Below are 27,378 nucleotides of genomic sequence, written 5' to 3'. Positions count from 1 at the left end.
AATCTTTAGCCCGTGATGTTGGGGCAGAAAGTCAGGGTTTAGACCGCGTACTGAAGACGCCAGTGTAGGTTCAACCAACTTTTGCTTGTTCTCGACACTGTCAAAGGCAGGGGTGGCGACAAACGCGTGGACGACCTGCCCAATATGGTTGGAAGGAAGGTCATGACATGACATCCATGGATCCGTTGAGGGGAGCCAGGCGTGCATCAACGTCTTCAGACCAGAGCCAACCAACGCCAGAACCATTCGGCTGATGTTTCTTCACCCGAGATCTGAACAAGTACGTTTCTATCGCTGCCCCTCCGGTTGGGCACAATGTTTCAACTTGCATGATTCCTGGTACGCCATCGTCATGCCAAAGTGTGCGGATGTGAGTTCTGTTACAGAATACGCCGGGCGGTTGAGCTGAAGGATTCCGGAGATTTAGCCTGGAAGACGTTGGACTGGACTTGGTTGAAACAGATGTCACAGGTGGATTGCGCGTCAACGCGGGCGCTAATGTTAGCGCAGCACTAAAACGTGCACGGACTTGGAAGAACAATCGGGGTCAAACAAAGCAAACACTCCCAGCCTCTCCATCACGCCGACGTCATCAGCGTTGCGCGACATTGGGAATAACTTCATACTCACCTGGATAATACACATTTGAACATCACATGTTACCGCATACATATCTGGACCTCTTAACGATGATCAACTGGACATCCAAACAAGACAGTCGAAGACACAGGACTGGCTTCTTGGACACGTCTTGACCACCCTTGCTTGGAGCTATCGGCGCAGCATCAAATTACCCGATATGGACGATGAGGATCAATCACACCAGATAATACTCCCAGGATCACAGTCACCAGCATCCACAATATCCGCACAGGCCCTAGATCTCAGCAGACTCCCACCAATCGCTATATTTACTGCGCATTTGAAGGACGATGAAGTGAGAAAACTCAAAGAAACGTTGCGCCAGTACGACGCACCGCTTATCACCGATATCTCAAGGGCGAAAGTCTTCATCGGGAAGGTGGGTACCAAGAAAAGAGCTGAGTTCGAATTAAGGTCTCGAAAGCTGGTAGTCGAGGAACTCGTCACACCCAAACGGCCAGCAAGTCTCGTGAAGGCACAAAATCACGACAGCAAGAGACGAAGAGTTGGTGAAACATCAGGTCGGCTACCAGCGGACGAGCAAGACTCTACTACCGATGACGAGGCTGGTCACAACTCCGAAACTGAGGATGAAGCACCAAATACAAACAAGCAGCACATACCGTTACCATCACCTTCGAAGTCCGACAATGGTTCACATCCTGCACCAATGTTCGAGACTTCGTCAAGTGAAGACGTCATTTGGGTTGTCAAGTTTGACTGGGTTGAAGCTTGCGTAACTGCAGGTCATCTACTTCCACTACAGGACAATCTAGTATACAAAGGCAAAGTTCTTGAAAGGCCTAAGTCGTTGACCACGAAATCCATCAGAGATATATTTGTGGCGCATACCAAAGCAACGCCAGTGTCCCAGACGCTCTTGGCAACACGACCACATCCCGTGCAGGACATCTTGGCCCGCGCAAAATTGGATGCGCCTACGGCCTCGAAGAAAAGTACTTATCAACCTAAGGAACTCAGAAAGCATGGCTCTAAACGTTTCGATGGTAAGACTTTTACCCGTTCTTCCCAACCTGTTGGTCACTCCCATGCTTCACAAGCTGCACATCTTTTGCAGCAAACGACAAGCGAGTATGAAGGCGAGGACAGTGATATGCCTCCACCACCGGAGTGGGTGAAGAAGGGCATCAAGTACGCCTGTCAGCGCTTTACACCTGGCAACGGACCCAATGAAGATTTCCTTGACCAACTCAAGAAGATTAGAACTGCTCGAACCCTAATCGATGACGACATTGGTGTTCGTGCTTACTCGACCATCGTTGCATCCATCGCCACATATCCCTATAGACTTAGTCACCCACGAGAGATTGCACAACTACCTGGTTGTGATGAGAAGACTGCTGTCCTCTTTGTAGAGTGGAAGAACACGGGTAAGATTCAGGCCGTAGAAGATTTTGAGACCGACAAATCAATGAAGGTTCTTCGTTCCTTCTACAATATTTGGGGTGTTGGAGCGAAGACCGCACGGCATTTCTACCACAACAACCATTGGACTGAGCTGGATGATATTATCGAGTACGGCTGGAACGATCTGGACAGAGTGCAGCAGATTGGCGTCAAGTATTACGACGAGTTCTTGGTGCCGATTCCACGCTCCGAGGTTGAGCAGATCGCCGCAGTTGTTCGTGAGCACGCAGTAAAGCTTCGCGACGAACGAATTACTGTGACGATTGTAGGCGGATACAGACGTGGCAAGACAGAGTCTGGCGATGTGGATATGATCGTGTCGCACCCAGATTTGGATAGTACAGCAGGATTGGTTCAAGAGATCGTCGAATCATTGGAAGAAGCTGAGTGGATTACTCATACCCTCACACTGAGCCTGAAAAACACCAATCGGGGTCAACATGCGCTGCCTTTTCGATCAGCGAGGGGAGCGGGTGTTGGCTTTGATACGCTTGATAAAGCACTTGTTGTATGGCAAGACCCATCGTGGCCTACCCGTGACCAGGATATTCTAGAGAACCCTAAAGCAAAGAATCCCACTATTCATCGCCGAGTTGACATTATCGTCGCTCCTTGGCGAACCGTAGGTTGCGCAGTCATGGGATGGAGTGGCGGTACAACATTCCAGCGTGATCTCAGGCGATATGCGAAAGCAGCCAAAGGCTGGAAGTTTGATAGTAGCGGTATTCGGAGTCGAAGTACCGGTGAAGCTATAATGCTGGAAGGGCCCAATGGAGTCCATGGAACACCAGAAGATGCAGAAAAAAAGGTCTTTGAAGGGTTGGGCCTGGAATACATACCACCCGAGTATAGAGTAACATATTGACATCACACGGTACAGCATCGTGAAGGCTGTCTTTCTGCTTCACTAGTTTGCACTAGTGGAAGATTTAGTAAATTCGTCACGAGTCTTCACACGTGTGTACCACGTTCTGAGATGTCTCTACGAAATACACAATCGCCAATATGTTTAGGACTCTAACATCAGCATTCGAGCACAACCAACTAGTACAATGGAGGCCACAAAAACCGTGGACGAAACAAAACTTCCTTATGCCGTCGAGCGCGGCCGACTTACCAAGGGATTCGTCATGACTGTACAGATAATTATCAGCCTCGTCATGTTCATCGTTGTACTCCCATTCTTTGTACTATGGCGCGTTCCAATAAGCTTTCTCTATCTGATCAAGAAAGAGAAGGAGGAGCCAAAGAAGTCAGACCAAGAAAAAGAAAAAGAGAGGGAAGATGGGCAAGAGAAAGATCACGACGAAGAGGAAGAACCAGAACTTCCGCCCCCAAAAGATGCTCACGAGCGCGCCATAAGTCACTTCAACAAAACCTGGAAAAAGTTCAGAGACCTTTCCATAAACAAACCTGTCGTAACTTACTGGTCCCGCATAGCTGCCGCCATCCTCCTCGTAGTAGAAGCCAGTCTCTCCCTTGCGCTTCTCGAAAAGTCACTCGTCTATCATATCCCCTGGTTCATTGTACACATCTCCAACAAGGAATACAAGACTACTAAGAACAAAGAATGGTGGAATGACTTTTTGTTGCACGTAGCCGGCCTGACTATCACGTGTGCACCTCTCGCTGGATTGATAGGAGTGGGAGTAGGAATCATGTATTACATGGTCAAGATAACCAAGTATGGGAAGTTCAAGAAAGGAGCTCGGAAGAAGAAGGGCGGCAGAGGGTATGATAATCCGAAGGAAAAGTGCAAGGATGCGAACGAAGAGGGACATAAGGTCAAAGAAGCGATTATGGGGGTTGTGGATCATGTCATACATCCGCATCTACCGCACCCGCATCTACCTCATCCGCACCTGCATTTACATCCGCACGCCGGACATGAAGCCGGAAGAATACAGCCAGAAGATTCACCGTATGGTTATCCGGGATACAGTGAGGATATCGTATTCGAACAACCGGGAGACGGATCGTATGAGAACCACGATTTCGTTCAGCCGCCACCGGTCGTCATTCAACCTCCAGAAAAGACAGCCTGGTATGACAAGAATCCGTATACATTGGCTGGTATTGCATCGATCTGGACTGGCAAAGAGGAGAAGACGAAGGCAGGATACGATGGAAGATATGTGAGGAGGCGGAACTTCGAAGAAGACATCGAGATGGCGAATAGGGCAGGGAACAAGTGAGGGACAGCAATCAATTATGGTATCTCTGGAAATATAGTTTTTGCTGCAATACTCATAACGCCTTGCTAGCAAAGACGAAGGAAATAGCTAAACTGATAGTACATGTAGAAACAAAAAACCACTCCTACAGCACCTGGTATCATCACACAACTCTCAACCCCGCACCTCCTCTTACGCCCACACAAATTGTTTAGCAACCCACTCAAGTACTCTTCTTTCCCTCCAGATGCCACTTCATAACCTTCTCAAAGATTCCCTTACCATCTCCCTCCATGACATCTCCGTGACAAGGAATGATCCTGTTGAATCCCCACTTGTTGATCCTCTCCATACTAGCAGCAAAACCCGTCCTGTCCTTTGCACTAGTTCCATACCAGATGGTGCGCTGCTGCCACTTCGCGTCGCCCTTCGTGCCCTGCAAGGCCGTGAAGATCTTTGTCAGAATTCCACTATTCGCATCAATACCCGTTTTACTAAACTGCTCCGTAGCAGGCAGGTTGAACATGAGGTCTGCCTGAATGAGAGTACGGGTAGGACGGTGGTGGAAAACGAGCTCCTTGTTGATATGCGAGGGGACGTACTCCCAGTCGAACTCGGCATCGAACTCGGGTGATATGGACTCGACGCGCTTATTCTCGCCAAAGAGGATGGAGAAGGGGACCTTTTCGTCGTTTTGCTTTTCACGCTTTTCGGGGAGGACGTCGGGGCCCATGACTTGCGCGTTAGGGTATTCCTTGTGCCAGGGACCAAGGAAGATGTGGTGCTGTTGACTTTGTTAGGGAAAGTTCTAGGTGCTTTGAAGGGCTTGAAGAGCTTACCTCTGCATCCAGGGCTGCAATGTACTTCACTTCGCCCAACTCGGATACCTTCTGCTTGACATCGTCGGTCAGCGCGACAGGAGAGAAGACCGCAAGAGCACCGGATTCGAGGCGCACTATTCGCGTATATTAGTAGGTGCTTGTGAGATGTCGACCGGGTACGGCATACCGATTGTTCCTCTTCCGCCAATCTTTATGCGACCGAATCTCCAAAAGGGAACTGATAGAGTGGTGATAACGCGTGGAACGACATCGCGTATCACCATAACGGCGGCCGGGTCGGACGGTACTAGTTTCGACGACATGTTGAGTTATGTGAGTGGTGGAATGCGCAACTGGAGAAAAGCAGTGTAAAAAAACAAGTGTTGTTGTGAGGATGCGCCGGATGCTTGGTATCTAAGATAGAAGACGTAATGCAGTCAGACCCTGAATGACGCAATGTTCAAGATCTGGAGTGAAACGACTCTAGGAATGCGACTCAATAGAATAGTGATTGTGTTAGATGGTAACCTATATATCATTACGAACGTCTCATTCGGATGAAGGATACGATTTTGTCCGCTCGAAAGGAGGGGGTTATGGCATGTGGGGAGATGTCATTCGAGTAAGGTGCTAGCTGTCGCGTGAAGCTGCAGGGAAGCGTGGGCCGAGGCGCCGCGATTCGACAGTAATTAGACGCGGTCGCGCTTCCAAAGGTTTGTCAGCTACGTCACCGCGTCACAAATTCAAAAGATCTAGACTTGATGTTCAAACATATCGCAATGTGCTGATGCAGTCGGATATCGCAAGAAATTCACAATATTATGATGAACTCGGGATTGCGAATTTGATCTGATTTTGAGTTTTGAGTTCGCAAACGTACATGTAGTATGGTCTAATCTGAACTGTCGTTGACATTCGCATGCTACTTCTAGAATTTGCATGTCGCGCTCTGGTCTTCGGCTTTCCCGGTAGCCGTTCCAGGGGCCAACTAATCACCGACCCACATCATCAGCGGGCCCACGGTGCATCCTTTTCTGGAAACTTTCCTGATGTATATAGAGGCTCGGCGGACGAAGTTGGGCCGCGCCACAGTATTTGGAAGCGTCGCAGACTGGCCATCTGGCCAGACTTGTAGTCTCTCGTAAGGTTGTTCTGCTTCGTGCGATGTCTCACCTGGCATTTTCAGCGCTGAGCTCTGCCATCAACCCTCCGGCATCCCTTGCTTTGGCATCCTCTTCCAATCTCTTCTGAATAAAGGCACCCATCTCTTTGACCTTTTGCATTGCAACATTTGTGCAGTTCAGCAAAGCCAGTGGGTTGATCGTGGCTCCTCCATACTTCGCAATCTGACATATCTCGCCATGTTTGTTCATGGTAATGATGACCTCTCCCTGTCTGACTTGCTCTTCGGCCAAGTTTGCATCTACCAGGAATATTTCACCTTCGAAGTATGAGAAGGTCACGCAGAGCGGCTGATGGAGTATGGACAAGGGTATCGGTTCGCGTTCGCGTACGCTGAGGATGGTAGCTTGGTCGCCTTCTACCTGGACATCGGGTCGTCGGAAGTGTTGTAGTGCGGCCATGACGGCTATGCAAGATGCATCGATGAGTCCGCCATCATGGTCAATGATGTGTACATCTGCGCGGAGAGCGAAGCACTTCAAGCCAGCAATGATACATAGCGATTCGGTGTCGAGAGCGTTGGAGCGACGGATGGCTTTTTCAAGTATGCGCGAAAGGATGACTTCAGCATCTGTGGGACTAGCAACTCAGTCAGATACAGCGAAACATTGGTGGACTTTGGAATATGTGTACCGGCCAACTTCGAAGGCTGGAGAAGCCATTGGAGAGAACTCTGTGACTATTTGGAAGATGCCGTCAAACTTGCGCTCTGGTAGTGGTGTCGTCACATCTACCGAAATGCGCGCAATGACCCTGAAGAAGGTTAACTTGCGCACTCAGATTCACAGGGTATGTTGTACCTCGTCTTGCCCAGTTGAACATCTGCGACGCCATACTCGTCGCCAAAGGTGAGCTCAAGCGGACGGAAGGCGTCGAATGCGCGTCGGTCGATACGAATCTGCTCCTGCAGCGCTTGCTTGATGAATTCGCGCTCATTGAGCGATATCTCAGCTTCTCTGGGCATCTTGACCTTATACGACAGGTACGTGAGGTTGTCGTTGGTGAAATCATAGCTGTTCAATAGCCATAGAAAATGATGCGCGGGGACCGGCGCCGATCCTTAGCGTGATTTACGACTTCGAGCTTCTATGCGCCATTTCTTTCACGCATCAACAACTCACCACCCCAACTACGCGCAAGACTTCCGAAACCCGTGCCAACTCAAAATCCGACCAATCCATAATAAACCAACACAATGACGACGGCCCACAGACCTACGTTCGATCCCGCACGCGGTAAAGAAGCCCAGCGAGGGCCCGCCTATCATCAGCGACTCCTACCAGCGCATACGACACTCAAACACAGACAACCAGGCCAAGGCGGCGATGCCGATGCTCAACGCGACCTTCGCGCCGAACTTCTCGAGGCTGAGGCGCGTCACATCGCGAAGAAGAACGGCACCTACGTTGAACCCGAGGCAGCAGCCGAGCCGAATGCGCACAAACGTCAGATTGATGCTGTACCAGCAGCCGAGGAAGGCGAGGAAGATGAAGCAGCTCAAAAGCGGCGGCGCATAGAGGTGTTGGAAAAGTTCAGGGACGTAGATGCAGACGACAGCAGCACCGAGGACGAAAGTAGCGATGAAGAGTAAGTGTCGAATCTGTCCTGGCTTTCAACCCCTTGCTAACAACGTTCCAGGGACGAAGACGAAGAGGACGAAACCGCGGCCCTTATGCGCGAACTTGAGAAGATCAAGAAAGAGCGCGCTGCAGCCAAAGCCAAGGAGGAGGCAGAACGCGCCGCAGAAGAGGAAGAACAACGCGAAATCGACGTCGCCCGAGGCAATCCTCTGCTCAATGCGAAAGACTTCACCATGAAGCGCCGATGGGACGACGATGTGGTCTTCAAGAACCAAGCACGAGGCACCGAAGACAGGAACAAGAAGAAGGAATTCATCAACGACATGTTGCGATCCGACTTCCATAAGAAGTTCATGGTATGTACCCCTTGAATGTGCCACGCATAACACTCACTAACACTACGCGACAGTCCAAATACATCCGATGAGGTCATCGCCTTTCGCAGTATTACTTATCCGACTTTCGAATATCATGCATTGCATTTGCGGGCGTTAGGGTCCTTGGCGCACAGGCTCTGGAACTTTTTAAGCAATCTACAAAGGAGTGTGGGATACCCCAGATCTTGGCGGGTATAAAGTAACCAGTGACGAGACGGAACCTAGCGGGATTCTTATCGCTATCTTGGATCAGCGGCGACGACCACCATTTCTGGATGTCAGCTTTATCTCTCGCCTCAGACCATCGTTACTAGGAATCGATCGAATGAATGGCATCTATCGAGGTCCAAATCTTGTTTCAAAATATGTCAGAGAGAGGCCTCGCCGTGCAGCAGAGGCAGACTGCTGTGTTTTGCGCGAAGAATAGTAGCAGGCGCTCCTTGAGCGGCTGTGGAAGCGTAACTCCGTACAGAACCGATAGCTGAACCTTGGGCCTAGTACGAGCCACTATCTCCTCCGGTCCACATAAGCGGAATTTAGCGTGCCTACAGGGAACACCAAGCACACCTTGGCCGGGTCTTCCACCCTCTTATAGAGCTTCTGCTGCAGATGATCTACGCCTCCCCAGCAAAGTGACCTCATAAGGCTTTTCCGCCTTTGCCAGATGCTTGTTCATGCTGGGGGCCAGCACACGGCAGATAGTAGAGAAGGAGGCGCAGATATTATATAGTCAATCAGAGATCTCTGTGAAACTGCCCAAACAGAAATACCATTCCAATTAATTCTACGTCTTCTCCACATACTCCTATTCTGTTCCCTATTCTCTAGAGATACACGCATTTACTCACAGTTCACCGCACGGACAACAACGACGACAACAATGGCAGGCTACGGGAACCGCACAGCACCAGACTACGCCGCAGAAGACCTCCAAGACCAACACACCAACACCCGTCTCGGCCTTATAGATTCAAATACTGCCTACCATGAGCCCCATGAAAAACACGGTTCAGGCATAACAGGTGGTGCTGGTTTCGGTACGTACCTGATATTTCTCCTCATCTGCGTCCAAGAAAAAACAGCCATACCTATATATCTCTTTCAAGAGCCAGACGACTAACGATGCCTACCACCAACAACAGGAAACAAACGCTCCTCATCTACCCCTTCAACCGACAATTCTGAATTCCGCTTCGGCTCCCACTCAGATACGGCACCGTATTCAAACGCCACGCCCATGGGAAGCGGCTCCACGGGTGGTGCAGGGTATGGGAATAAAACCGGTGAGATGAGCGGGCCAGGTCATGATTCCATGATGGGAAAGGTGGTGGAAAAAGTCGGTGGTATGTTATTCCCTTTTTCTTGTTTCATCGTGGCGATACCGTGAGTGGTGGTGATGAGGACAACGGTTCCAAGGCATAGATGAGTTGCATCAAAACTGACTCGATGACAGGAATTATGAAGAACGAGAAACTATCGGAGAAGGGAAGGGTGATGCGAGAGAAGGAGGGGTTTGGCAGTGTGCCGGAATAGGGCGGTATATTGTTTCCTACAACGGAGTATTTGAAGCTTTATTTATAAACGATCCTTTCTTCAGAGAAAGAGCGGGTGCGCTTTAATTCTAGTCCTAGCGGAGACAGCAGTGTCCATCATTTGGAACACCGCAGAGGATATTGTCCAAGTCACATAAATCAAGAACCTGTTCGCAGGTTTAGGACAACAGGCAATGTGAAATTGAAGTATTGTGCTGTAGCTTCGACTGTCCATATGTCCTAGCCACACAGTGTTTCTACTTGCCCAAGAGCGCGCGTACACAGCATGGACTCCTCACTTCCTTCCTCACTCTCTCCCTACACACAAGGTACTCCAAGAAATGCAAAACAGAAAAGAAAAGAAGAAAATTCTCGCATGCCTCGCAACGATGTCCACTGATGCAAAGCAGTAGCAGCCGCAAACAAACTTAATATATGCCTTGTGTGCGGTACTGGAAAGTATCGTAACTATCATCATGTCAGTAAAACCGCCGTTGTCATCCAAAGAACGAGACAAGGGAAACAAAAAAAGGGCAAAACTCACAGTCGGGTATAATAACTTCCCACACTCTTCGCAACCAGCTCCTCGACGAACCCCTCAGCCTCCTCCCTACTCAAATGCAGCATCAACCTCGCCCTTAGACTGTTCGTCACAGTCTGCGCACCCGCCTTGAAACAATCCATACTACTATTCTTACTCATGAGATCAACTAGCATGATCAGCCTCTCTGCATCCTTTCTCAGCGCCTGGAACGCCTTTTTACACAACGTCTTGAATTCTTCGAACGCAGAGCCTGTCACACCGCCTAGCACGTCAACGTAGTCTTGCGTTAGCTTGAAAGGCGCGGCTTCAAAACCCATGCTGCCGGGACTGTTGGACAACATGAAGCCAAAGTCGATATGGATGATGTGGCCCATGTTGTCGATGAGGAGGTTACCGTTGTGGCGATCTTTGAGCTGCAGCACGTAGCAAATCATGCTGTAGGCAGCGAGGGAGCGGGCAAAGCAACCTACACCCGCAATGTAAGCTTCCGAGTCTGGTTCGCCAAAGGTCTTGAGCCAGTGATCTTTTAGGGTCGCGATGCGTTTGCGGGGGTTGGTGCCTGCTGCTATGCTGGCTAGTGTTAAGCTTCGCTTCAACGAGTGGAGAGACACGCCGTTTGTAATGGTTTCGATGAGTCCGCAGGATTCGCCTGTGACGAGGATGCGCATGCGTTTTGTCCAGACGGGTACATTTGCTTCTTCCCAAATCTTGGTGCAAACGTCGATGAGCTGGCAGGCAAAGGCTTCTTGACGTAAGTCGGCACCTGTCTTGACAATGACACTGATGAGGTCCCAGTTCTTCATATGGCCGTATGGTGAGGACCGTCGTATCCGTTCTCGCTTTGCACTCCATTCTTCACCGAAAGTCGCGGCACTGGGATCGTCGCGGTCACCCTTCCGCCGCATACCACCCGTCTTGAGATCATTCTCCATACGAGCTGCACCTGCACCCGAATTGGTCGCGACCGGTAGACCATCTTCAAGCTCTTCTGGTTCGCCTGTGATCGCTGTTGGATCTGATTCCGCCATGATTGTGTCGAATGTTGGTCCCTGATCCTCGTTCAAGAAGTTTTGCTCTTCCAATGTCTGCATACTAGCAATAATCTTGGCTTTGATGGCTGCCACCTCGCCCTTTGGCCGTTTTGCGCCGCTTGCTTCAAGTTGTGCGAGCATTTGAGCAGCAGTGCGCATGTGGGTTGCGAGGGCCGAGAAGTCTGGTTGGTCGACGGCCTGGTTCCGTGAATTGAGGTTTGCTGGAATTGTCATACGCCTGATAGGACCAGGGCTGTTCGATCTGCTGATTTGCGAGTCGGACGTTCGTGGCGTAGAAAGGGTAGCCACTGAAGATAGAGTGTTCGCTCCGCTTGAAGACCTTGGGGCCGTGGCTTTCCCATTGGCGGTTGCACCAGGTAATGTCACGCGCGCCATTCCAGACGCAATGTCGTTCTCATCCATGTCCTTGATGAGTGAGGTACTACCCAGGTCTCCAGTAGCAGGCTCGAACACACTGTCGGATCCGTTGGGTGGTGTGCGATCGAATGCAAGATACTCGGCATTGGTGATGTCGAAAAGACGTCTTCTCGAGGTGCCTTTCTCTAGCATCAACTTTTCGAGCAACTGCTGGTTCTGTTCAGTGTCTGGGTCGAAATCAAAATCCTCCTCCAGAACCTCAACCATGAGCAGGTAAGGTACTCGCTCTGCACTGTTGAGACTAGTTGATTCCGCAGGGTTTATGCGCACTATACGGTGATGCTGGCTTTGCGATGGGATCCCGTCCTTGAGAGTCGGAGGCGATAATAGAGGTATGTCTACTTCGGCTGGCAAGTCCTGATCTATCAAGGCTAGCTCAGCTCTCAGCGCGCTCAACCGTGCGGGTTTTGGAACAACAACCAAGCGATTTGAGATGTCCTCGAGAGCGCTCAGGAACTGAGTTTCGTTGCGGAAGTAGTTGGATCGTAGAAGTCGAATTTTCTGGGTACGGGTCAATGCAGTAGGTGTAAGAGGCCTTGGTGGTAGTCCCGACTTGCGTAAGCCATGTTGAAGTGGGCCTGGTCCTAAACCGGCAGTCGCTGGGGGAGTAGGGAGGGGGGACGATTTGCCGTCTCGGAAGTCGGGTAACGATGACGAGCTGAGCCGGGCTTCTGATGCTATTGACAACAATGAAGGGCGGTGTTGCATCGAAGGGGCCCGTTGAGCAGCTGGTGGCCGCGCTGCCGCCTTCCTTAGCTCTTTCGGGTCGCGGGGTCGCGAAGATGAAGCCTTGATCGAGCGCCCATCTTCGGGGTCTGAGTGCTGGGCTGCTACCCTCTTCTCCTTGCTTCTTGACGATCCTCCAGTGACAGTCTTGCTCCTTCCGACCTTGGCTGTCTGCACGTTATCCGAGATGATGTCCTCGACGGGTCTGGGTTTCCGCGCCTGCGCAATTGCCAGAGGGCCGGCGTGAGCTGGGAGAAAGGGCGCGGCTATGCTCGCAAGGACCAGACTAGAGAGCACTGTGACGGGAAGTACGTTCTCCTTGATCTTCTCTCGGCGCTGCGGCTCGGCGGATCCGAAGACGATGCGCTGGACCCTGTTGTATATTCGGCGACATGTCTTGAAGGCGATGGAGTTGGGGGCGCTTGCGAGATCGTGGAGATAGGTCTGGAACAGCCAGAATGTCTAGAGGGCAGAGATTAGCACCCGCAGCGGCTAACAAGACACGGTATCCGCAAGCCCACCAGAAGCGCGCCGTTGACCGACTCCTCGCACAAGTCTATTATGAATTCCTCCAGAGCCATGGACTCATTGTCGATGCTGATGAGCAGGTGACATAGCCTGTGCCCCGCGTATGTAAGCTAGCTGTTCATGTCGTCGTAGTAGTGGAGTGGGCTCGCGGCGACGTACTGCGGGAGGAAGAACTCGAGCTCCTCGTAGGCGAACTGGCGCAGCTTCGAACAGAGCACATAGTGGATTCCGACGTGATCTGCATACCGGCTGTTGAGATATTAGATGTCAGTCTTGGCTCCCAATGCGGTGGTCTCGGTGAAGGGACAGGGAGAGGGAGGGCGCCGCGGCGGTGCTGCGGGCAACGGTGGCTTCGGGGAGCGGCAGCGACTCACGCAAGGTATGCTACTGCGAGGCTCGGATCTTGGTTGAAGTGCTCAGATTCTATAAAGCGCTCTAGCAGATTCCAACTCATCTGGGACGGCTCATTGGGGCTCAGTACGGGTGGAGGGCGACAGCATGCGGTGAAATGCTCAAAAGGGTCGCATAGGGAAAGATGGGGCGCGACAGGGTTCAGCGGGCGGAGATGACCAGCTCCGCCTTGCTTGGGAAGATAGCTTAACAATGCGATCGTCCGCCTTTAGTCTTATATTACTTTCTCGCCACTAACCCGTCCTCTTGACGTTCCCATTCGCAATTTCGCCTCCGTGACATCCGCCCTTCGTTATGTGAGGAACAATACCAGAAACGGAAAAGGAAACACAGATACCCGCAACCCAACGCCGTGCAATTGGCCTTTGCAAGAGGCCCAGACCTGTTCGCGCGCACTGAGCAAAATATCGTACACCAGCAAATATATACAGCGGGCACGTCGGATTAGTCCGCTGCGTGCAAGTCGACAAAAATGTTAATAGCAGCCACCAGCACCTCAGCAAAAATAAGAATAATGACGATCCACTCAAGCAATTCGCCCTGCATCCAGTTAGCAAAACACTTGTACATGAAACACGGCATTACTTACGTGCGTCACAGTCAGTTGGTCCTTGAGAACAGCAAGCAAGTCTCCAATGACGTTCAGTCTTTCGGTCAAAAGACTGACTCTCTGATCCATCTCCAGATAGCTTCTGACAGCTTGGTACACAGGGTCTAGCTGTGGCTCAGCCCACATAAGCTCTGGCGCGTCCAGAACCGATCCTTGTAGATGTATACTAATACGGAGGATGAACAGCTCTCCTATCTGCATGTTGATTTGCTTTTTGTTCAGGTTGATCTTGCCAGAGCTGGCGATCTCGGCCGGGATGTCTTTTGTCTCATCGATAGTGTTGTCTACTAGATCCTCAAAAAGCGATGTCTTGACACTCTGAGAAAGGCCGTGGCTGATGGCCAACTTGATCATGTAGTTCTTCTTGTCGCGTAGACTAATGAAGTCGTTGTATATCCGGGCCTGATACTCGCGCGTGTAGTAGAAATTGAATTCTTCCGTCTCAATCTCGTCTTTGCCGAGCTTGTCGACTTCGAACTTGGCTATTTCCTTCAAGAACTTCTTCTCTTCTTGCAATGTCATACCCCAGATGACAACAGTGCCATACTCGAACAAGAACACTTCCGGAGTATGCACGCGTGTATCGAAATCTGGCGCGTCCATTTGCGGATCCGAGTCGGCGTGGGTGATCGACGGCCGTCTAGGGCCAATGGCTTGCTCATTCACAATTTCTGGCGCATCGCCATCCTCGTGCAAGTCGATGAGATCCTGCCTCCTTCTCTCATTCTCGTGCTCCACCTCAATGGCGCTGTCCGAGAACCTTCTCGGCCTCTCTTCCGTAAAGCCGTCGAGTACAGCAGTGCTGCTGACGTCTTCTGGGCCTTTTGTAGATCCATAGTTGTACGGCGAGTATATGCATTCATCGAAGCGCTTCGGCGCGGCTCCTCTGATCTTTTGCTTGCCTTTCAGAAATCGCATCATTTCATCGAGCTTGTACGACGCGGCCGTGCAATATGCCGTCACTCTTGGTAGTCGCTCCCTGTCTGCCTTTCCTAGTCTGGCTGCATCTCTTCGCGCTGTAGGGTCCTTTATCCTGGTGTATTGCACATAGACATCGCGTCCGCTCTCTTCGTCTTCGGCTTCATCCGCGGCCGGGTCGGGAAGGAGCTTGAGTTTCTGGGCTGTCCTCGTCGTTCTCTGGGGACCGATCTTGGGCACCGGCGCGGGGGGTATTCTGGCAGGCGCACCAGAGCTGTTCCTTCTCCGCAGCTTACTGTTCAATGTCGAAAGCATGGGCTGTCCACCCTGGGTAGTGGCACCATGGCCGGAAGCGGAGGCGCTGTGCGAGATTGACCGCGACGGTGGTTTCGGACTAGTCGATGTGACGGTTGGGTTGAATGTGACGGTTCGCTGAGGCTTGGGAGGTATCGCTCGACTTGAGCTCGACATTGACGAGACCAAGGGAGTCGTTTCGGTAGAGCTTGACGCCATGGTGATCAATTCCAGCCAAGGTGCGAATCAACAGCGAAGGTGAAAGTGTCACTAGAGAGAGAAGATGTCACAGTCGCAGATGCCCCGGAGTTCTGACGGCGCCATACGTCGGCGTTAGTGGATGCGGTTGGTGACAAGCGCGTAAGCTGTTTGTGTCGACGAGACTTCGAGCAATGACGTTGTAAGGATCTATGCTGAACTAACGGTCGCAGCACGGGCCTCCCACGTGCAAGAGAACGCTACCTGCATGGCGGCCGTTAAAAACCAACTTCCAGGAACCTGGATGTTGTGTGACTTCCAAGGTTCTTTTTAACGCCTTTGCGCTTGTGTGAGTTCGTACGAAGTTCGACCGCGCGCTTGCATTTTCAAGATCTGCATCGGACGCACTACGTACAAAAGCGGTTATGATTCGTCGAGCGTCTCTTGATACTGTACGCAATACGCGTAGGCAAGCTAGGGGGATATATTAAGTCAACTATCAATTATAACTCCATGACCTCAGTCTCGTTTGCTTCTCCATTGTCCTCCATCTTAGGTTTTACAATTTGAGCTGGCTGCTCCTGGGTGATGATACCAACCTCTCCCAGCATAAAGCGGCCAAAGTACAACAACGCGTCTAGCATCTCCTCTCCGGTGGGTATAATGTTTTCTTTAGGAAGCAAAAAACCGTAGCTGCCGGTGTCTCTCAACTTAATCTGGTAAGAGTATCTGACCTTGAGCTCGTGGTAGAAAAAGTCCAGTGCACTGCCGCCACTAGACTCGATACGTGGAAGGATGGTCTTCTTCTGGTTGGCGAAGGCAACATTGCCCTCGCATGCAGAGTTGACCTTGTACGTTTGCCCTTTGCGGGACACGCGGATAGCTTTCGCCAGGCCAAGAGCGAGCTCTTCAAGGTCCTCAATCGCTGGGGGTTCCTCATTGCAAGAGTAACTATATGGGTACAGGATCTGTTGAGAGTATGAGTGCAGGTCTAGGAAACCAACAATTTCAACATTGTTGTTGTCAGTCTCGTTCCTCGCCCATTCCGCGAAGCGCGCTGATTCTGCGCCTTCAAACGGAGCGCTACCAGGATATGATTCGCTGCAGGGGTTCGATTGCAGAGAAGCGCCGTCCCATTTGAAAGGGTAGCTGCGGTCGAGGTCAATGCCATGGCAGAAACGAAGACTGGTGGGCTGGCGGTTCTTGCGCCATAGACGGTCGGTCTCCCAACTGTAGACGTATCCGTCTGGGTTTAGGGTTGGGACGAAGACGAAATCAAAGTCCTCCATGAGACGAGTCATTTCACGGTCCTTGCCGTAAGCGTTGATGAAGCTCCAGGCTAGGTAGTTTACGGTGCTTGTGGATATCCACTCACGCGCGTGGATGCCGCCGGTAATGAGGATCGTCTTCCGCGGCTTGGATGGCTCCTCGTTGTTTGTGGGGTGCACGCCAACACGCAGGGCAGGTATGTCACGGCCTTCGTAGCTGATTCCAATGTTGATTCGGCGGACGTGTGTGGTGAACATGGAAGCCATCAGGCTCATCCATGGGTTTATGACGGAGAGTGGCTGGTAGTCTTGGAAGAAGATGTTGCCCTTGCCTGATCGCGAGGACGGTCGGAGGTTCGAAGAGAATCGGTCGCTGTCAGAGGCAGGTGCAGATTTGGGCGATGGGTAGGAGTTGAAGATTGCCTGTGCAAGGCCGATGTCTTGGAGGAGTGGTGCGTGGGAGTCCTTCAGCGATGCAGGCAGCAGTCCTAACAAGGAAGGCACCACGTCCTTGGATACCCGCAAGTCTGCCCAGTCCTCATTAAACTCCCATACGTCAAGGAAGAGGATGTCTGCTGCATCTGCCAGTGCCGAGGCTTCTTCGGCGGTGCCTATCTTGAACCTCAACACGACATCATCCCTATACTGCGCGACCAGCTTATCGCCCAGCGCATCGCGGCCAGTCTGCGCACTCTGCCCGCCCAAGCTCTTTTGTTGCTCTGGCAGTCGCCAGATGTTGCGTATTATCGCGTCGGAAAGCCGCCGCCATGGTCGTGGGGACGCATTGTGGGTCGAAGCATAGGTTCCTGCATCGTACGGAGACGGCGCTGCGTCGTGCGGGGCGGCCGTTGCCAGCTGTGGCCCGAGAAGCAGCAGACTCAGCAGAGCGCAAACGGGCTGGCGCATTGCGGGGATGGGTGGCCGGGCAAGCGGTGAGCCAACTATGTATGCGATGCTATGGTGGTGGCCAGCAAGCGCCGGGAAGAGGGTGGAGAAGGTGTCGTGTGCCTGAGCATAGCATGCCTGGAAGAAACGTGGGAATTGTGGCTGGTGGAGCTTGCGAGGCGCGGCCATTTACGCCAACGCTGCGCTAGGCACTCTCCACTGCGCTGCAGAGAAGACCAGTGCGCTCGTCAGTGCCTTGGTGACAGCTGATCTGCTACCCTTAGGCCTGGTATCCTCCCCCTATACAACATAGCGAGACACTGTGACGTCGACTGCCCTATCCAACACCTACGTGTCCAACGCCGTGCCCAGTTCTCGACCGGCTCTCACATCTCACCTCCCCGACTAATCCTAGCATCACTCCGTCAGCCTTGTGGGCGTGCCGCATCCGAGCCATCCTACAGTCCAAAGAGCCCATAAAGCGACGCCCTTGACTGACCCCCTCAACTGCCCACCCCGCTGTGCCATGTCAAGCACCGTGACGCCCTACTTGCATTCATGAGCTGCTAGTTGGCGCGAGCAGCCATGCCTCTGCGCTCCCTCCGCCCCGGCCGTAGCGAACGAGACCTCAAGCGACGGAGTACCCTCGACCCTGCCGGCTTCTTCAAGCGCGCCGACAAGGACGCGCGCTTCGACAGGTCGGCCGAGAATCTGGACCCAGGTCGAATCGCTGCCTCTGAGGATGGCTACCGTCCAACATCCACCGACGTTGCGCGGCCCTCGACAGGCCACGATGATGATGATGACGACTCCCCGCCTTCTCCACCCGTACAGGAACACACTCCCAACACCAAGCGCTTCAGTCTGATGCGCTTCCGCCATGCCTCTGATCCGCAACTCTCCGCCAAGGCAAAGGAACATGCCGCCCGGGACGACGATGCACCGCCCGTCCCTCGCGTGCCCGGTAATCCTGCGCGTACGTATATGGATGCATCCCACATGGCAGAAGGCTGGAGTACTGACGTAGAGCTGCGCAGCGCCCGCAATCATCACCACTGCACCCACCGTAGCCGACCACGAAGACGAGGACAAGACTCCGCCCAAACGGAGCAGGATGCAACAGTTCGCCCTGCGCCGGCGCTCGTTCGATCCGTCCACGTTTGACAAGCCGACGACGCTGCGCAAGTCGATGGAGAAGAAGCGGAAGCCACTAGGCTTCAAGAAGAGTCATGGAGACCTCCTGGACGAGAAGGCGCGAGCCTCGACAAGCAGCCAACGCCGCCCCGACGTGCTTGCCGAATCGCGAGAATCTGCGGAAAGCACCACCTCCCTGGCTCCTCCCACCAGGGCATCCGAGTCGTCCAGGTCAGATGGAAGCTCCGGTGGACATATTTCCTTTGAGTCGACCCCACGACCCGCTCACCCGGCCCGCGTTGGCTCTGGACGATTTACCTTTGGCCGTCGAAAACAGCGTGCATCATTATTTCCACTCCCTATGAAAATCGAGCCTCCGCAGTTCCCCGACACAGCGCCTGCTACACCACGCCAGTCCACTGGCGCGAGGAGTTCCGCCTCAATCCATCATTCACCAACCGAAAGTCCCCCATTGACCGCCCGGCGCTTCACCCATGGAGAATCTGGGGCACAGACGCCACCAGTCCCTTCTGCATCGCAAGTTGCTCTAGCTGCTGGTGCTTTGAATTTAGCCTCATCTGGTCCAGGCACTCTCTTTCGCAACGACTCGTACAGGTCAACCCGATCCGCTCGTACCTCGCCAAACAACAATGGTTCAGCTCGCATGGGGCTTAGGGGGCGCTCATCGACCATGGGATCAATGGGCGGGCGGTCGGACGGCGCAGGTTCGCCAACACCACCTGGTGGACCCAGCGGAAGAAACTCTACCTCCACAGCAGGAAGGAGTAGCTTCAGCAATTTGTTCGGCCTGAGTTCAAGATTTCGTCAGAACTCCGAGCCCCATTCACCTAGGCATGCTTCACCTGCTCACGGCCTTTTAGGAAGCTCAGCCTTGTCTTCACACCAAAATTCCATGAATATCAGCCGGGAAGCACTCATATTACCAGATCGCGAGGAGGGTGAAACACCTGGGCGGTATTTGGAAAAAATCGAGGCAAACAACTTCGACAAGAGCGTCGTTGCAAGCTATCTCAGCAAGACTGACGATCCGTTCCTTCTCGCAGTATTACGAAGCTACATGCGAAAATTTGCTTTCTTCGGTGATCCAATCGACATGGCCATCCGCAAATTACTCATGCAGGTTGAACTACCCAAGGAGACGCAGCAAATCGACCGTGTTCTGCAGGGTTTCGCTGATCGGTATCACGAGTGCAACCCCGGCATCTACATTAACACAGGTACGAAGACAGCTTTTTGCATCTATCACCATGACTGACACACTACAGACAAGGCTTATTTCATATCCTTCTCAATCATCATCCTGCATACAGACGTATTCAACAAAAACAACAAACGCAAAATGCAAAGGCCGGACTACATCAAGAACTCTTCCTGTGATGGAGTCTCGGCTGATGTCTTAGGTTGCTTTTACGACAATATTGTCTATACTCCATTCATCCACATCGAGGACGAGGTCGACCTTAAGAACATCACCTCGAAGAAAAGCAAGAGAACTGCAGTGCTCAAGGGGCCAATGAACGATCCAGCGCGCAAAGCGGCCAAGGAACCCATCGATCCGTACACACTTATCTTTGAGGGAAAATTAGACGCCCTCCGTCCTACGATTCGAGACGTGATGCAACTGGACGATCCTTACAATTACACTGGCACTACTGCGACGCTGGACACCAAGAACGTTTACAAGTTATTCTCCAAATACGGCGTCATACAAATCGTGTCCTCTCGATCAAGACCAGAAGCTTTCATGTCCGATGCTGCCCAAGAGAACCCCTTCGGCACCTCAGTTGGTATCGTCGAAATGCCGGTCACAAAAGTTGGAGTCTTGTGGAGAAAGGACACAAAGAAGAAGAAGGCACGATCGCCTTGGCAAGAATGGGGCGCTGTTCTTACGCGGTCAGGATTGTCTCTTTTCCGAAACTCTACTTGGACGAAGAACTTGATGAGCCAGCACGATCAACATCTCAAGCGTGGTGAGACTGGCCCAGTCGTATTCCAACCTGCACTTCCCGACTTCAAGCAAGACCACATCATACCCATGGATGGTGCGGTCGCGCTCGTTGACAATACATACAAGAAACATAAGAATGCGTTTGTCATGTTTTCAAAGGCAGGCGAGGAGACGTTTCTGGCCGATAGCGAGAAGGACTTGAACGAATGGCTAGGCGTGCTAAACTATACCGCTGCGTTTGAGACACTCGGCGTTCGATCAAGAGGCATGATCGGTGGGCTGTACGAAGGCCAAAAGAACCGTGGCATGCGACGCCTTGAGTCATCGCATTCTACCAAGACAATACCAACAGCTACTGGCGATGTGACGATACAAAGTGGCAAGATCGACAGCCAGTTTGCAACGCAAATGATGAATGCCCGAAAAGATCTTATGCAAGTGCGCATCACTGAATCCGAGGACAGGCTTACCAATGCTATAAAAGAGCTGGAAGCACGCCTACGGGATGCGAGACATCTCCAGATTCTTGCACCTATCCAACCAAAAACTCGCGAGCTCGTCATTCATGCTGCGGGCCGGTTGTCAGCGAAGCTGAAATGGATACGCATTGACATTTGGCGGATGAAATGCCACCGTGACATTCTGGCTCAGGAGCTGGAAGATGAGAGGCAAGGCATTGTTGAGCAACAAGCACAGAGTGACCGAGCCTCAGAGCCTACCCAAGCACAGCAGCCACAACTTTCTCCACAGCAGTCGAACAGAACGTCAAAAGTCAGTGGACTCGCGCGGTTGACTTCAAAGACCAGCTCAATGACCAGTGGACCCAAGCAGGTTCCACTGTCTCCTACTTCATCAGCTCGTCCAGGTACCAAATCTTCTAGAGATACTGATTTTGGTGGAGATGAAACTTTCAAGACACCACCAGAGACGACACAGTCAAGCCCTAAAGACCCTTCAGCACAGTTCCAGGCTTCGCCCATGTTGTTTTGTCCCAGCACATCTGACCGTCGAAGCTCGTTTGCCAGCTCCTCAGCACAGTCTCCAAGGATGTATCCTTCTGACCATAGGCCCTCGATATCGACAACTGGCGACGGCACATTAGGCTCAGATTCTGACTCCGATTCTGATGATGATTCTCGCTACGCTACTCCACCTCCAGGTGAGGTGGGTGACCTGGAACCGAGAACGCCAGAGCCCACACCTTTCGAGGGCACTCAACCGGAATCTGCCGTTGATGTTGACTATGAGCAATCTCTCGCTGCTTTGACAGGGTCGCCTAGATCTCGTACAAAGCAAAGAAGAAGTCTGCATCGCACTCTTCGAGAATCCCGTGGCAGCTCTTCTCACCGCCGCGGCCACAAGGGTAGGGACTCTGCCTCTACGATTACCAGCGAAAGCACAGAAGGTGACGGGGGACTGGCGCGTAGCAAGGGTAGCTTTACCGTCCATGGCAAGAAGGCGTCCGTCATTCAGTTTGGTGGCGATTGGCACAATACCACAGCAGAAGAACGCTTGAAGACAGTAAAACAACTCCAAGAGGCGGCGGAAGCAGTCTCCCCTGATGAGAGGGATGGCAGCGTTTTCAGCCATGGCACGGCGGGTGCGCTCTCTCCCGGAAGCGACGGTAATGAGCCGCTTTACGTCCGCAAGATGTCTGCAGACACTACAAAGTCGCGACACGTGTCATCCCAGACAATCACGCCTGCAAATTTCCGCGAATCATTCAGAATAGACCAACCTGACTCTGATGGCGAGTCTGACATGAGCGATATTGCGGAGGAAACCCAACGAACCTCAGACGACCAGCCAACGACGAAGGGCCAAAGTCCAATCACCGAACACGTGGAACGACCCATACATAGTCCAAGGACGACCACAGCATAATATTTGCTTCTCTCCCCTCTTTTTCCTTTGCATTTTGGATTTCAAAAGTGAATTTATGGACATACCAGCATCGCTAGAGCGCGTTCGTGTTTCTCCTTTGTCGACTTTACATACTCTTCTACGGAACTTGTACGCACCTTCATACATAGCATGGCGTATGTGGGCATTGAATTGAATTGCGACGGGGGCGCTTCATATGCATAGACGGACTCTCAGGATGGCGTTTCCTCGAGGATAGGATTGGTCGAAGACACAGTGAGGATTTGGGTTAGCGGATATGGTCGATACCAAAGTTGATGCTGCTCGTATGTGGATGATGATATTTCGATAGTGGATGATAATCGAATAAGTGATTGAGATCCCTGTTCTCATCGTTGAAGTGAAGATGTTCCTTCCCCATGACGATGGCGCTAGTGTTGATTGGTCACTAGCCTCGCACGACAGTTTCCTACCCAACAACAACTTTCCTCCGGGATTACTACCACACAAGCGCATCATCCACGATGTAATACAAAACCACATGTCTGCGAGGTTTCTCCTCGCTCACACTCACCAGCTCTCGCACCTCGGCTCAGCGGCATTGAGCAACTCCTGCAAAACTCCCTCAACCCCCTTCTCAAGCCATCCTGCATCCCTCTCGAACAGCCAAGCTATAGTGGCGCACCATATTGCATGAAGAGAAAACTTGCCTGGCTCCGCAAGGCTCTATACAGACCTACCCTCTATTGGACGAAAGAGTGAAGTTTTCGGAGCTCGGCAGCCGCCTTTGGCTTAAGCGACTTGATGTTGCTCGCATCGCGAAGATCTCAAACCTAAAGCGTCGCGAAACTCCAAACCTGACGAACGTGACAGCCCTGTCAGGATTGTCGCAACGCTCTTAGTGATACAGGGACACCCGCGAACGTGTGCCTGATTGCCGTTTACGCGCCTAATACGATACCTCACGATAGCATGATGAGGGCGTTTATAAGAGAGGCGTGATGGCGCGCTGTTTGTTGTCTTTTCTTGGTTATCGATCATCGGTTTCGTTCCAAGTCAGTCTTTACGTTCTACATTCTTTTCCTTGCCCTCCGGTAGGGTATCTTACTGCTTATTAAACGTTCGTTTCTTGCTCTACAGCCAATCACGTATTTTCTATTCTTCTTATATATATAAGACGAGACATTCATATACGGAACCGAAGATGTATACCAACGCCATTACTATCCTCATCTTGCTCAGCGGTCTTGCTATCGCCGCTCCGACTGCCAACATCACACCCCGCCAAGGCAACGCGTGCTTCATCATCGGCAACGAAGTCCTCCCTGGCGAAACCGCCGATGTAGTCAACCAAATCCAAGCCGCTGTAACTTGCGATCCCAACGCAAAGACACTCGAAAATGTCCCCGACGTGACTTCTGGCAGTCAGACCTTCTCTAAAATCGACTTCAGCACCTCTGGCCAGACACCTCTACAGTTTGCTACCAGCACTTTCACAACAGCGGTGCCGCTTGCCGACTCCAACCTTGAGGCTTTTCAGGACGCTCTTAATGTCTATCTAGCTACTGAAGCTGGCTTGCGCTCTTCGGGTGGTAACTTTGGGTTAGTCGTTCCTGTACAAACTGAATACAAAACACATACTGACATGATATATCTTAGGTTGATCAAGGCGCCAAAGTTCTTCTTGGAGATGCAAATCAGTAGGATAAACACGGCGAGGGGACAGCCGCCTACGGATGCGGCACAGCAGGTCGATCATCTGAAGGACAAGGTTACGGAGAACGCTGTTCGAGAGGATCAGGCGATTCTGGACCAGGTCGCACAATTGGCTACTCAGCTATCGTAAGGGCGATGGAGGAGTTGTGGTTGGAGTGATGGAAGGAGGAAGAGTGGATGGATCTTCACAGGTCTTAATCAACATTGACCATTATGTATCACATTCGTCAACTAATCAAAATGATACCCATACAACTATCTCACAACTCGCATCTCCTTCATAATTTACTATCCCCACCACCAACCTTCCCCCGCCATCCTGTTAAGGTTGCACCTCCATCCATCTCCACGGCGTTTCCGGTGATATGCGCACTAGCCTTGCTACTCAAGAAGAGCACCAGCCCACCAAAGTCACTGGGTTTGCCGATCCTGCCAGTTGGCTGTCCAGACGTCAACGCATCAGCGTATTTCTCCAAGCCGAAATTCGTCATACGGCTGGGGAAGACTCCTGGACAGATGACGTTGACCATGATATTCTTGGGGGCGAGTTTCGAGGCTTGCATTTTGGTTAGGTGGATGCATGCGGCTTTCGCTGGACCGTCTGTTCATACTGTCAGGGCGGCAAATAAGGAAACGTTAGAAGAGACAACTTACAACTGAATGTTCCAGTCCCTGGTTTACTCAATCCACCTCCCTCTCCGGTCGTAACATCCACAGTCGTGATACCAGCCATACTGGCGATATTGATGACTCTAGAGGGATTGTGCATATCAGCCCCCTTGGTCAACAATTCCTCACACCCCACCGTCATGTAAAATATGCTCTTCACATTCAGTGCATATAACTTGTCCCACGCATGCTCTGGATAGTTATAGTAATCGTCTCCCCAACTCGCCCCCGTATTGTTCACCAACACCGTCAACCTATCCGTCTGCTTCTTCAACTCTTCACAGAGACCTAGGCATCCGGCTTTGTCCTTCAGGTCCGCGACAATATAGGAGCAGCGGCCTGGGCCGAGCGCGTTGAGGCGGTCAGTAGTAGAGCGCAGTTCGGATTCTTTGCGTGAGGCGATGAAGACGCGGGCGCCGTTTTGGACGAAGGCTTGTGCGGCCATTTCTCCGAGGCCAGTCGCGCCGCCCGTTACGAGGACGACATGTTCGGTGAAGGAGAAGAGCGTGGTGGCGCGTAGGTCGTCTTTCGAGGCCGCGTGCGTCATCTTGGAGGTGGTATGAGATGTTACACGGTGGTTGTGGAAGTGGGTTAGGTGCAACTGAGGTCAACGGAGTATAGATGAGCTTCAAGGGGGCATGTGTATATGCGTAAGCATGCGCGGACGCGTAACGATCGATTCAGCCATGTCGGTAGAGCCGTAGTGGAGAGATGGTGTGAACCTCGGCATCTTGGAGATACTATGCGGGGTGCTAGCGCGTCGCGCCGACTCCACCTTGAACATTCGACATGTTTTGTCGATGAATTACATTGCCGATGCCTTATGTAACGCGACTTTAACTTGTCCATCGTACTACCCTGGGAACAGATCCCTCATTTCCCGTTCCACGCTCAGCTTTTAGCTCATGCAACTTCTCTACCGGGTTCTCTGGGCTCTCGGAATAGTACTTGATCGCATCTTCTAGATAACCGATAGCGGCATCTACGTCTCCGAGTGCTTTGCAAACGATATGCGCCTTGAAGCTCATCAAGAACTTCTGCTTGCGAACCGGTATCTGCACTGCGTCCGAAGTCATAGACTCTTCTTGCGCACAATAGGGCTTATCCGACAGGAAACTAATCATCTCCTCGGCAACCTTGCGCGCCTCTTGTAGCAATGCCACACTGTCCGATGCATCCGCTACCTCTAGTCCCTTAGGACCAAAGGTGCCTGCGAGATGACATAAAACCTCGACTAGATCCGCAGCGGTTGTACAAGTTGCGGACCATAGCATAAGAACTGTGTCTTCTGTCGATGGGCTAAGGAAACCTCCATAATTGCTGCGAATGCAGTCCAATTGGCAATCGTAGACTAGGCGGGCGTACTTACAGACCATCTTGTATTGTATGACTGTGTTCTCTGGGGTATCGCTATTCACGTTTCGCCTAAACATGTCAATCTTGAGTAGATAATATCCGGCACTCCCTTGTCGCTGCCAGTGCTCCCTCAAATCCGCTGCCAGGAGTGGAGGTATTGCGTCGTTGGTGTTGATAGCAAGAAATCTCTGACGGAGAGAGGGGTCTTCTAGCCAAGGGCCCACGAGGATCTCCAGGGCTCTGTCTTTGGAATAGGAGAATGTCTCGAGAAGTGTGAACGTGAGAGACGTATCGACCAGGCTAATAGAGGTTAACAAATCAACAGGGTGTACAGTGTGTACTAAATGCACTCACGAAGCTGACCGTTTTGTGGCGATCTGTGTCAATTGCATCATGCTTGTGACCGGCATCAAGCAGTATGGAGTGCTCTCTGCTAGCAGCCTGCTTCGAAATACGCAGCTGTCCCATTCCATGGCAACAGGAAATCTAGAACAATCTTTTTTGATAGCTCCGGAGCGGGACTGTAATTGCGAAATGAGCGGCAAGCGGTAAACTTGTTCATCGAGGATGGAATTGCTGAAACGCGAGTAATTGGTCTTGACCACCACGCACAATTGGCTGCTCAGAAACTTCAACACTTCTGTGTTGATTTGTCGGTTCAGAGTGAGCAGCTTGCATATTGGCGAGGACGGTGCGACATCTTTGGTGGCTGTTTCGGATGGAATGTAGGTGAGAAGCTCGTGGTAAATTTGCTCACGAATGGTGATTGGAACAGTCAGAAGGGTCTGCATGGTTGAAGTAGAGTACAGGTTTGGAATGGGTAAAAAGGTTGCGTCTCTCATGAGCGGAGAAGATGAACAATGTAGTTTCTTTAGTATCTACGATTGCGACTAGGCAGCTGCGCTGCCGTCTACGAATGAGAGACGATAGGAAAAAGCGGGCCTTATGTAGTTTCTTAAGTTAGGCCACCACAGTCCAGCGTGGTCCCCACCATAAACTTAGGTAGCTCGTAATCACTTAAGCTGCACTCCTCAGTGATATGCTACATATTATACCTACCTCGGAAGGTATGGTATCGTATCTA

General features: G+C 51.8%; 13 protein-coding genes across 13 annotated transcripts; 6 read left to right on the top strand and 7 right to left on the bottom strand.

Annotated features, from left to right (window-relative positions):
- Nucleotides 1-799: 799 nt before the first annotated feature.
- CC77DRAFT_1037159 (Nucleotidyltransferase) lies at nucleotides 800-2,935 on the top strand (the record flags this gene model as incomplete). The annotated part of the gene is made up of 1 exon (XM_018527048.1): nucleotides 800-2,935. The coding sequence occupies one exon, from the start codon at nucleotides 800-802 to the stop codon at nucleotides 2,933-2,935; it is 2,136 nt and encodes a 711-aa protein (XP_018391992.1).
- Nucleotides 2,936-3,200: 265 nt separating this feature from the next.
- CC77DRAFT_1046207 (hypothetical protein) lies at nucleotides 3,201-4,265 on the top strand (the record flags this gene model as incomplete). The annotated part of the gene is made up of 1 exon (XM_018527433.1): nucleotides 3,201-4,265. The coding sequence occupies one exon, from the start codon at nucleotides 3,201-3,203 to the stop codon at nucleotides 4,263-4,265; it is 1,065 nt and encodes a 354-aa protein (XP_018391991.1).
- CC77DRAFT_1037158 (hypothetical protein) lies at nucleotides 4,258-5,575 on the bottom strand. Its single transcript, XM_018527047.1, has 3 exons — nucleotides 5,253-5,575; nucleotides 5,084-5,199; nucleotides 4,258-5,028 (listed from the first exon to the last, which is right to left on the bottom strand). The coding sequence occupies exons 1-3, from the start codon at nucleotides 5,386-5,388 to the stop codon at nucleotides 4,468-4,470; spliced, it is 813 nt and encodes a 270-aa protein (XP_018391990.1). The 5' UTR covers nucleotides 5,389-5,575; the 3' UTR covers nucleotides 4,258-4,467.
- A 325-nt stretch (nucleotides 5,576-5,900) lies between these two features.
- CC77DRAFT_953501 (exoribonuclease) lies at nucleotides 5,901-7,250 on the bottom strand. The gene is made up of 3 exons (XM_018535433.1): nucleotides 7,048-7,250; nucleotides 6,881-7,000; nucleotides 5,901-6,826 (listed from the first exon to the last, which is right to left on the bottom strand). The coding sequence occupies exons 1-3, from the start codon at nucleotides 7,209-7,211 to the stop codon at nucleotides 6,235-6,237; spliced, it is 876 nt and encodes a 291-aa protein (XP_018391989.1). The 5' UTR covers nucleotides 7,212-7,250; the 3' UTR covers nucleotides 5,901-6,234.
- A 192-nt stretch (nucleotides 7,251-7,442) lies between these two features.
- CC77DRAFT_1004498 (Cwf15/Cwc15 cell cycle control protein) lies at nucleotides 7,443-8,254 on the top strand (the record flags this gene model as incomplete). The annotated part of the gene is made up of 3 exons (XM_018523271.1): nucleotides 7,443-7,834; nucleotides 7,886-8,183; nucleotides 8,237-8,254. 3 exons carry the CDS (start codon nucleotides 7,443-7,445, stop codon nucleotides 8,252-8,254), a joined length of 708 nt encoding a protein of 235 aa, XP_018391988.1.
- Nucleotides 8,255-8,887: 633 nt separating this feature from the next.
- CC77DRAFT_56383 (hypothetical protein) lies at nucleotides 8,888-9,767 on the top strand. Its single transcript, XM_018532212.1, has 3 exons — nucleotides 8,888-9,241; nucleotides 9,347-9,547; nucleotides 9,658-9,767. The coding sequence occupies exons 1-3, from the start codon at nucleotides 9,085-9,087 to the stop codon at nucleotides 9,735-9,737; spliced, it is 438 nt and encodes a 145-aa protein (XP_018391987.1). The 5' UTR covers nucleotides 8,888-9,084; the 3' UTR covers nucleotides 9,738-9,767.
- Nucleotides 9,768-9,840: 73 nt separating this feature from the next.
- Nucleotides 9,841-13,526, bottom strand: CC77DRAFT_1015840 (phosphatidylinositol 4-kinase-like protein PIK1). Its single transcript, XM_018524102.1, has 5 exons — nucleotides 13,378-13,526; nucleotides 13,163-13,252; nucleotides 12,997-13,093; nucleotides 10,281-12,937; nucleotides 9,841-10,204 (listed from the first exon to the last, which is right to left on the bottom strand). Exons 1-5 carry the CDS (start codon nucleotides 13,455-13,457, stop codon nucleotides 10,165-10,167), a joined length of 2,964 nt encoding a protein of 987 aa, XP_018391986.1. The 5' UTR covers nucleotides 13,458-13,526; the 3' UTR covers nucleotides 9,841-10,164.
- Nucleotides 13,399-15,772, bottom strand: CC77DRAFT_1015839 (YagE family protein). The gene is made up of 2 exons (XM_018524101.1): nucleotides 14,004-15,772; nucleotides 13,399-13,954 (listed from the first exon to the last, which is right to left on the bottom strand). The coding sequence occupies exons 1-2, from the start codon at nucleotides 15,453-15,455 to the stop codon at nucleotides 13,859-13,861; spliced, it is 1,548 nt and encodes a 515-aa protein (XP_018391985.1). The 5' UTR covers nucleotides 15,456-15,772; the 3' UTR covers nucleotides 13,399-13,858.
- A 165-nt stretch (nucleotides 15,773-15,937) lies between these two features.
- Nucleotides 15,938-17,608, bottom strand: CC77DRAFT_1027569 (putative metallocarboxypeptidase ECM14; the record flags this gene model as incomplete). Its single annotated transcript, XM_018526380.1, has 1 exon — nucleotides 15,938-17,608. The coding sequence occupies one exon, from the start codon at nucleotides 17,606-17,608 to the stop codon at nucleotides 15,938-15,940; it is 1,671 nt and encodes a 556-aa protein (XP_018391984.1).
- A 366-nt stretch (nucleotides 17,609-17,974) lies between these two features.
- Nucleotides 17,975-22,670, top strand: CC77DRAFT_56589 (hypothetical protein). The gene is made up of 3 exons (XM_018532223.1): nucleotides 17,975-18,563; nucleotides 18,625-19,959; nucleotides 20,008-22,670. The coding sequence occupies exons 1-3, from the start codon at nucleotides 18,173-18,175 to the stop codon at nucleotides 22,572-22,574; spliced, it is 4,293 nt and encodes a 1,430-aa protein (XP_018391983.1). The 5' UTR covers nucleotides 17,975-18,172; the 3' UTR covers nucleotides 22,575-22,670.
- A 1,087-nt stretch (nucleotides 22,671-23,757) lies between these two features.
- Nucleotides 23,758-24,399, top strand: CC77DRAFT_1027567 (hypothetical protein; the record flags this gene model as incomplete). The annotated part of the gene is made up of 2 exons (XM_018526379.1): nucleotides 23,758-24,155; nucleotides 24,213-24,399. 2 exons carry the CDS (start codon nucleotides 23,758-23,760, stop codon nucleotides 24,397-24,399), a joined length of 585 nt encoding a protein of 194 aa, XP_018391982.1.
- Nucleotides 24,400-24,547: 148 nt separating this feature from the next.
- On the bottom strand, nucleotides 24,548-25,729 carry CC77DRAFT_1037149 (3-oxoacyl-reductase; the record flags this gene model as incomplete). Its single annotated transcript, XM_018527046.1, has 3 exons — nucleotides 24,548-24,870; nucleotides 24,924-25,463; nucleotides 25,714-25,729. 3 exons carry the CDS (start codon nucleotides 25,727-25,729, stop codon nucleotides 24,548-24,550), a joined length of 879 nt encoding a protein of 292 aa, XP_018391981.1.
- Nucleotides 25,730-25,744: 15 nt separating this feature from the next.
- On the bottom strand, nucleotides 25,745-26,334 carry CC77DRAFT_1015837 (hypothetical protein). Its single transcript, XM_018524100.1, has one exon. The coding sequence runs from the start codon at nucleotides 26,312-26,314 to the stop codon at nucleotides 25,775-25,777; it is 540 nt and encodes a 179-aa protein (XP_018391980.1). The 5' UTR covers nucleotides 26,315-26,334; the 3' UTR covers nucleotides 25,745-25,774.
- Between the last annotated feature and the right edge of the window lie 1,044 nt (nucleotides 26,335-27,378).

Source organism: Alternaria alternata, assembly GCF_001642055.1.
Source record: "Alternaria alternata strain SRC1lrK2f unplaced genomic scaffold CC77scaffold_1, whole genome shotgun sequence".
Lineage (NCBI taxonomy): Eukaryota > Fungi > Ascomycota > Dothideomycetes > Pleosporales > Pleosporaceae > Alternaria > Alternaria alternata.
Note: the sequence above shows the minus strand (reverse complement) of the source record. Positions and strands in the feature narration are given on the sequence as shown.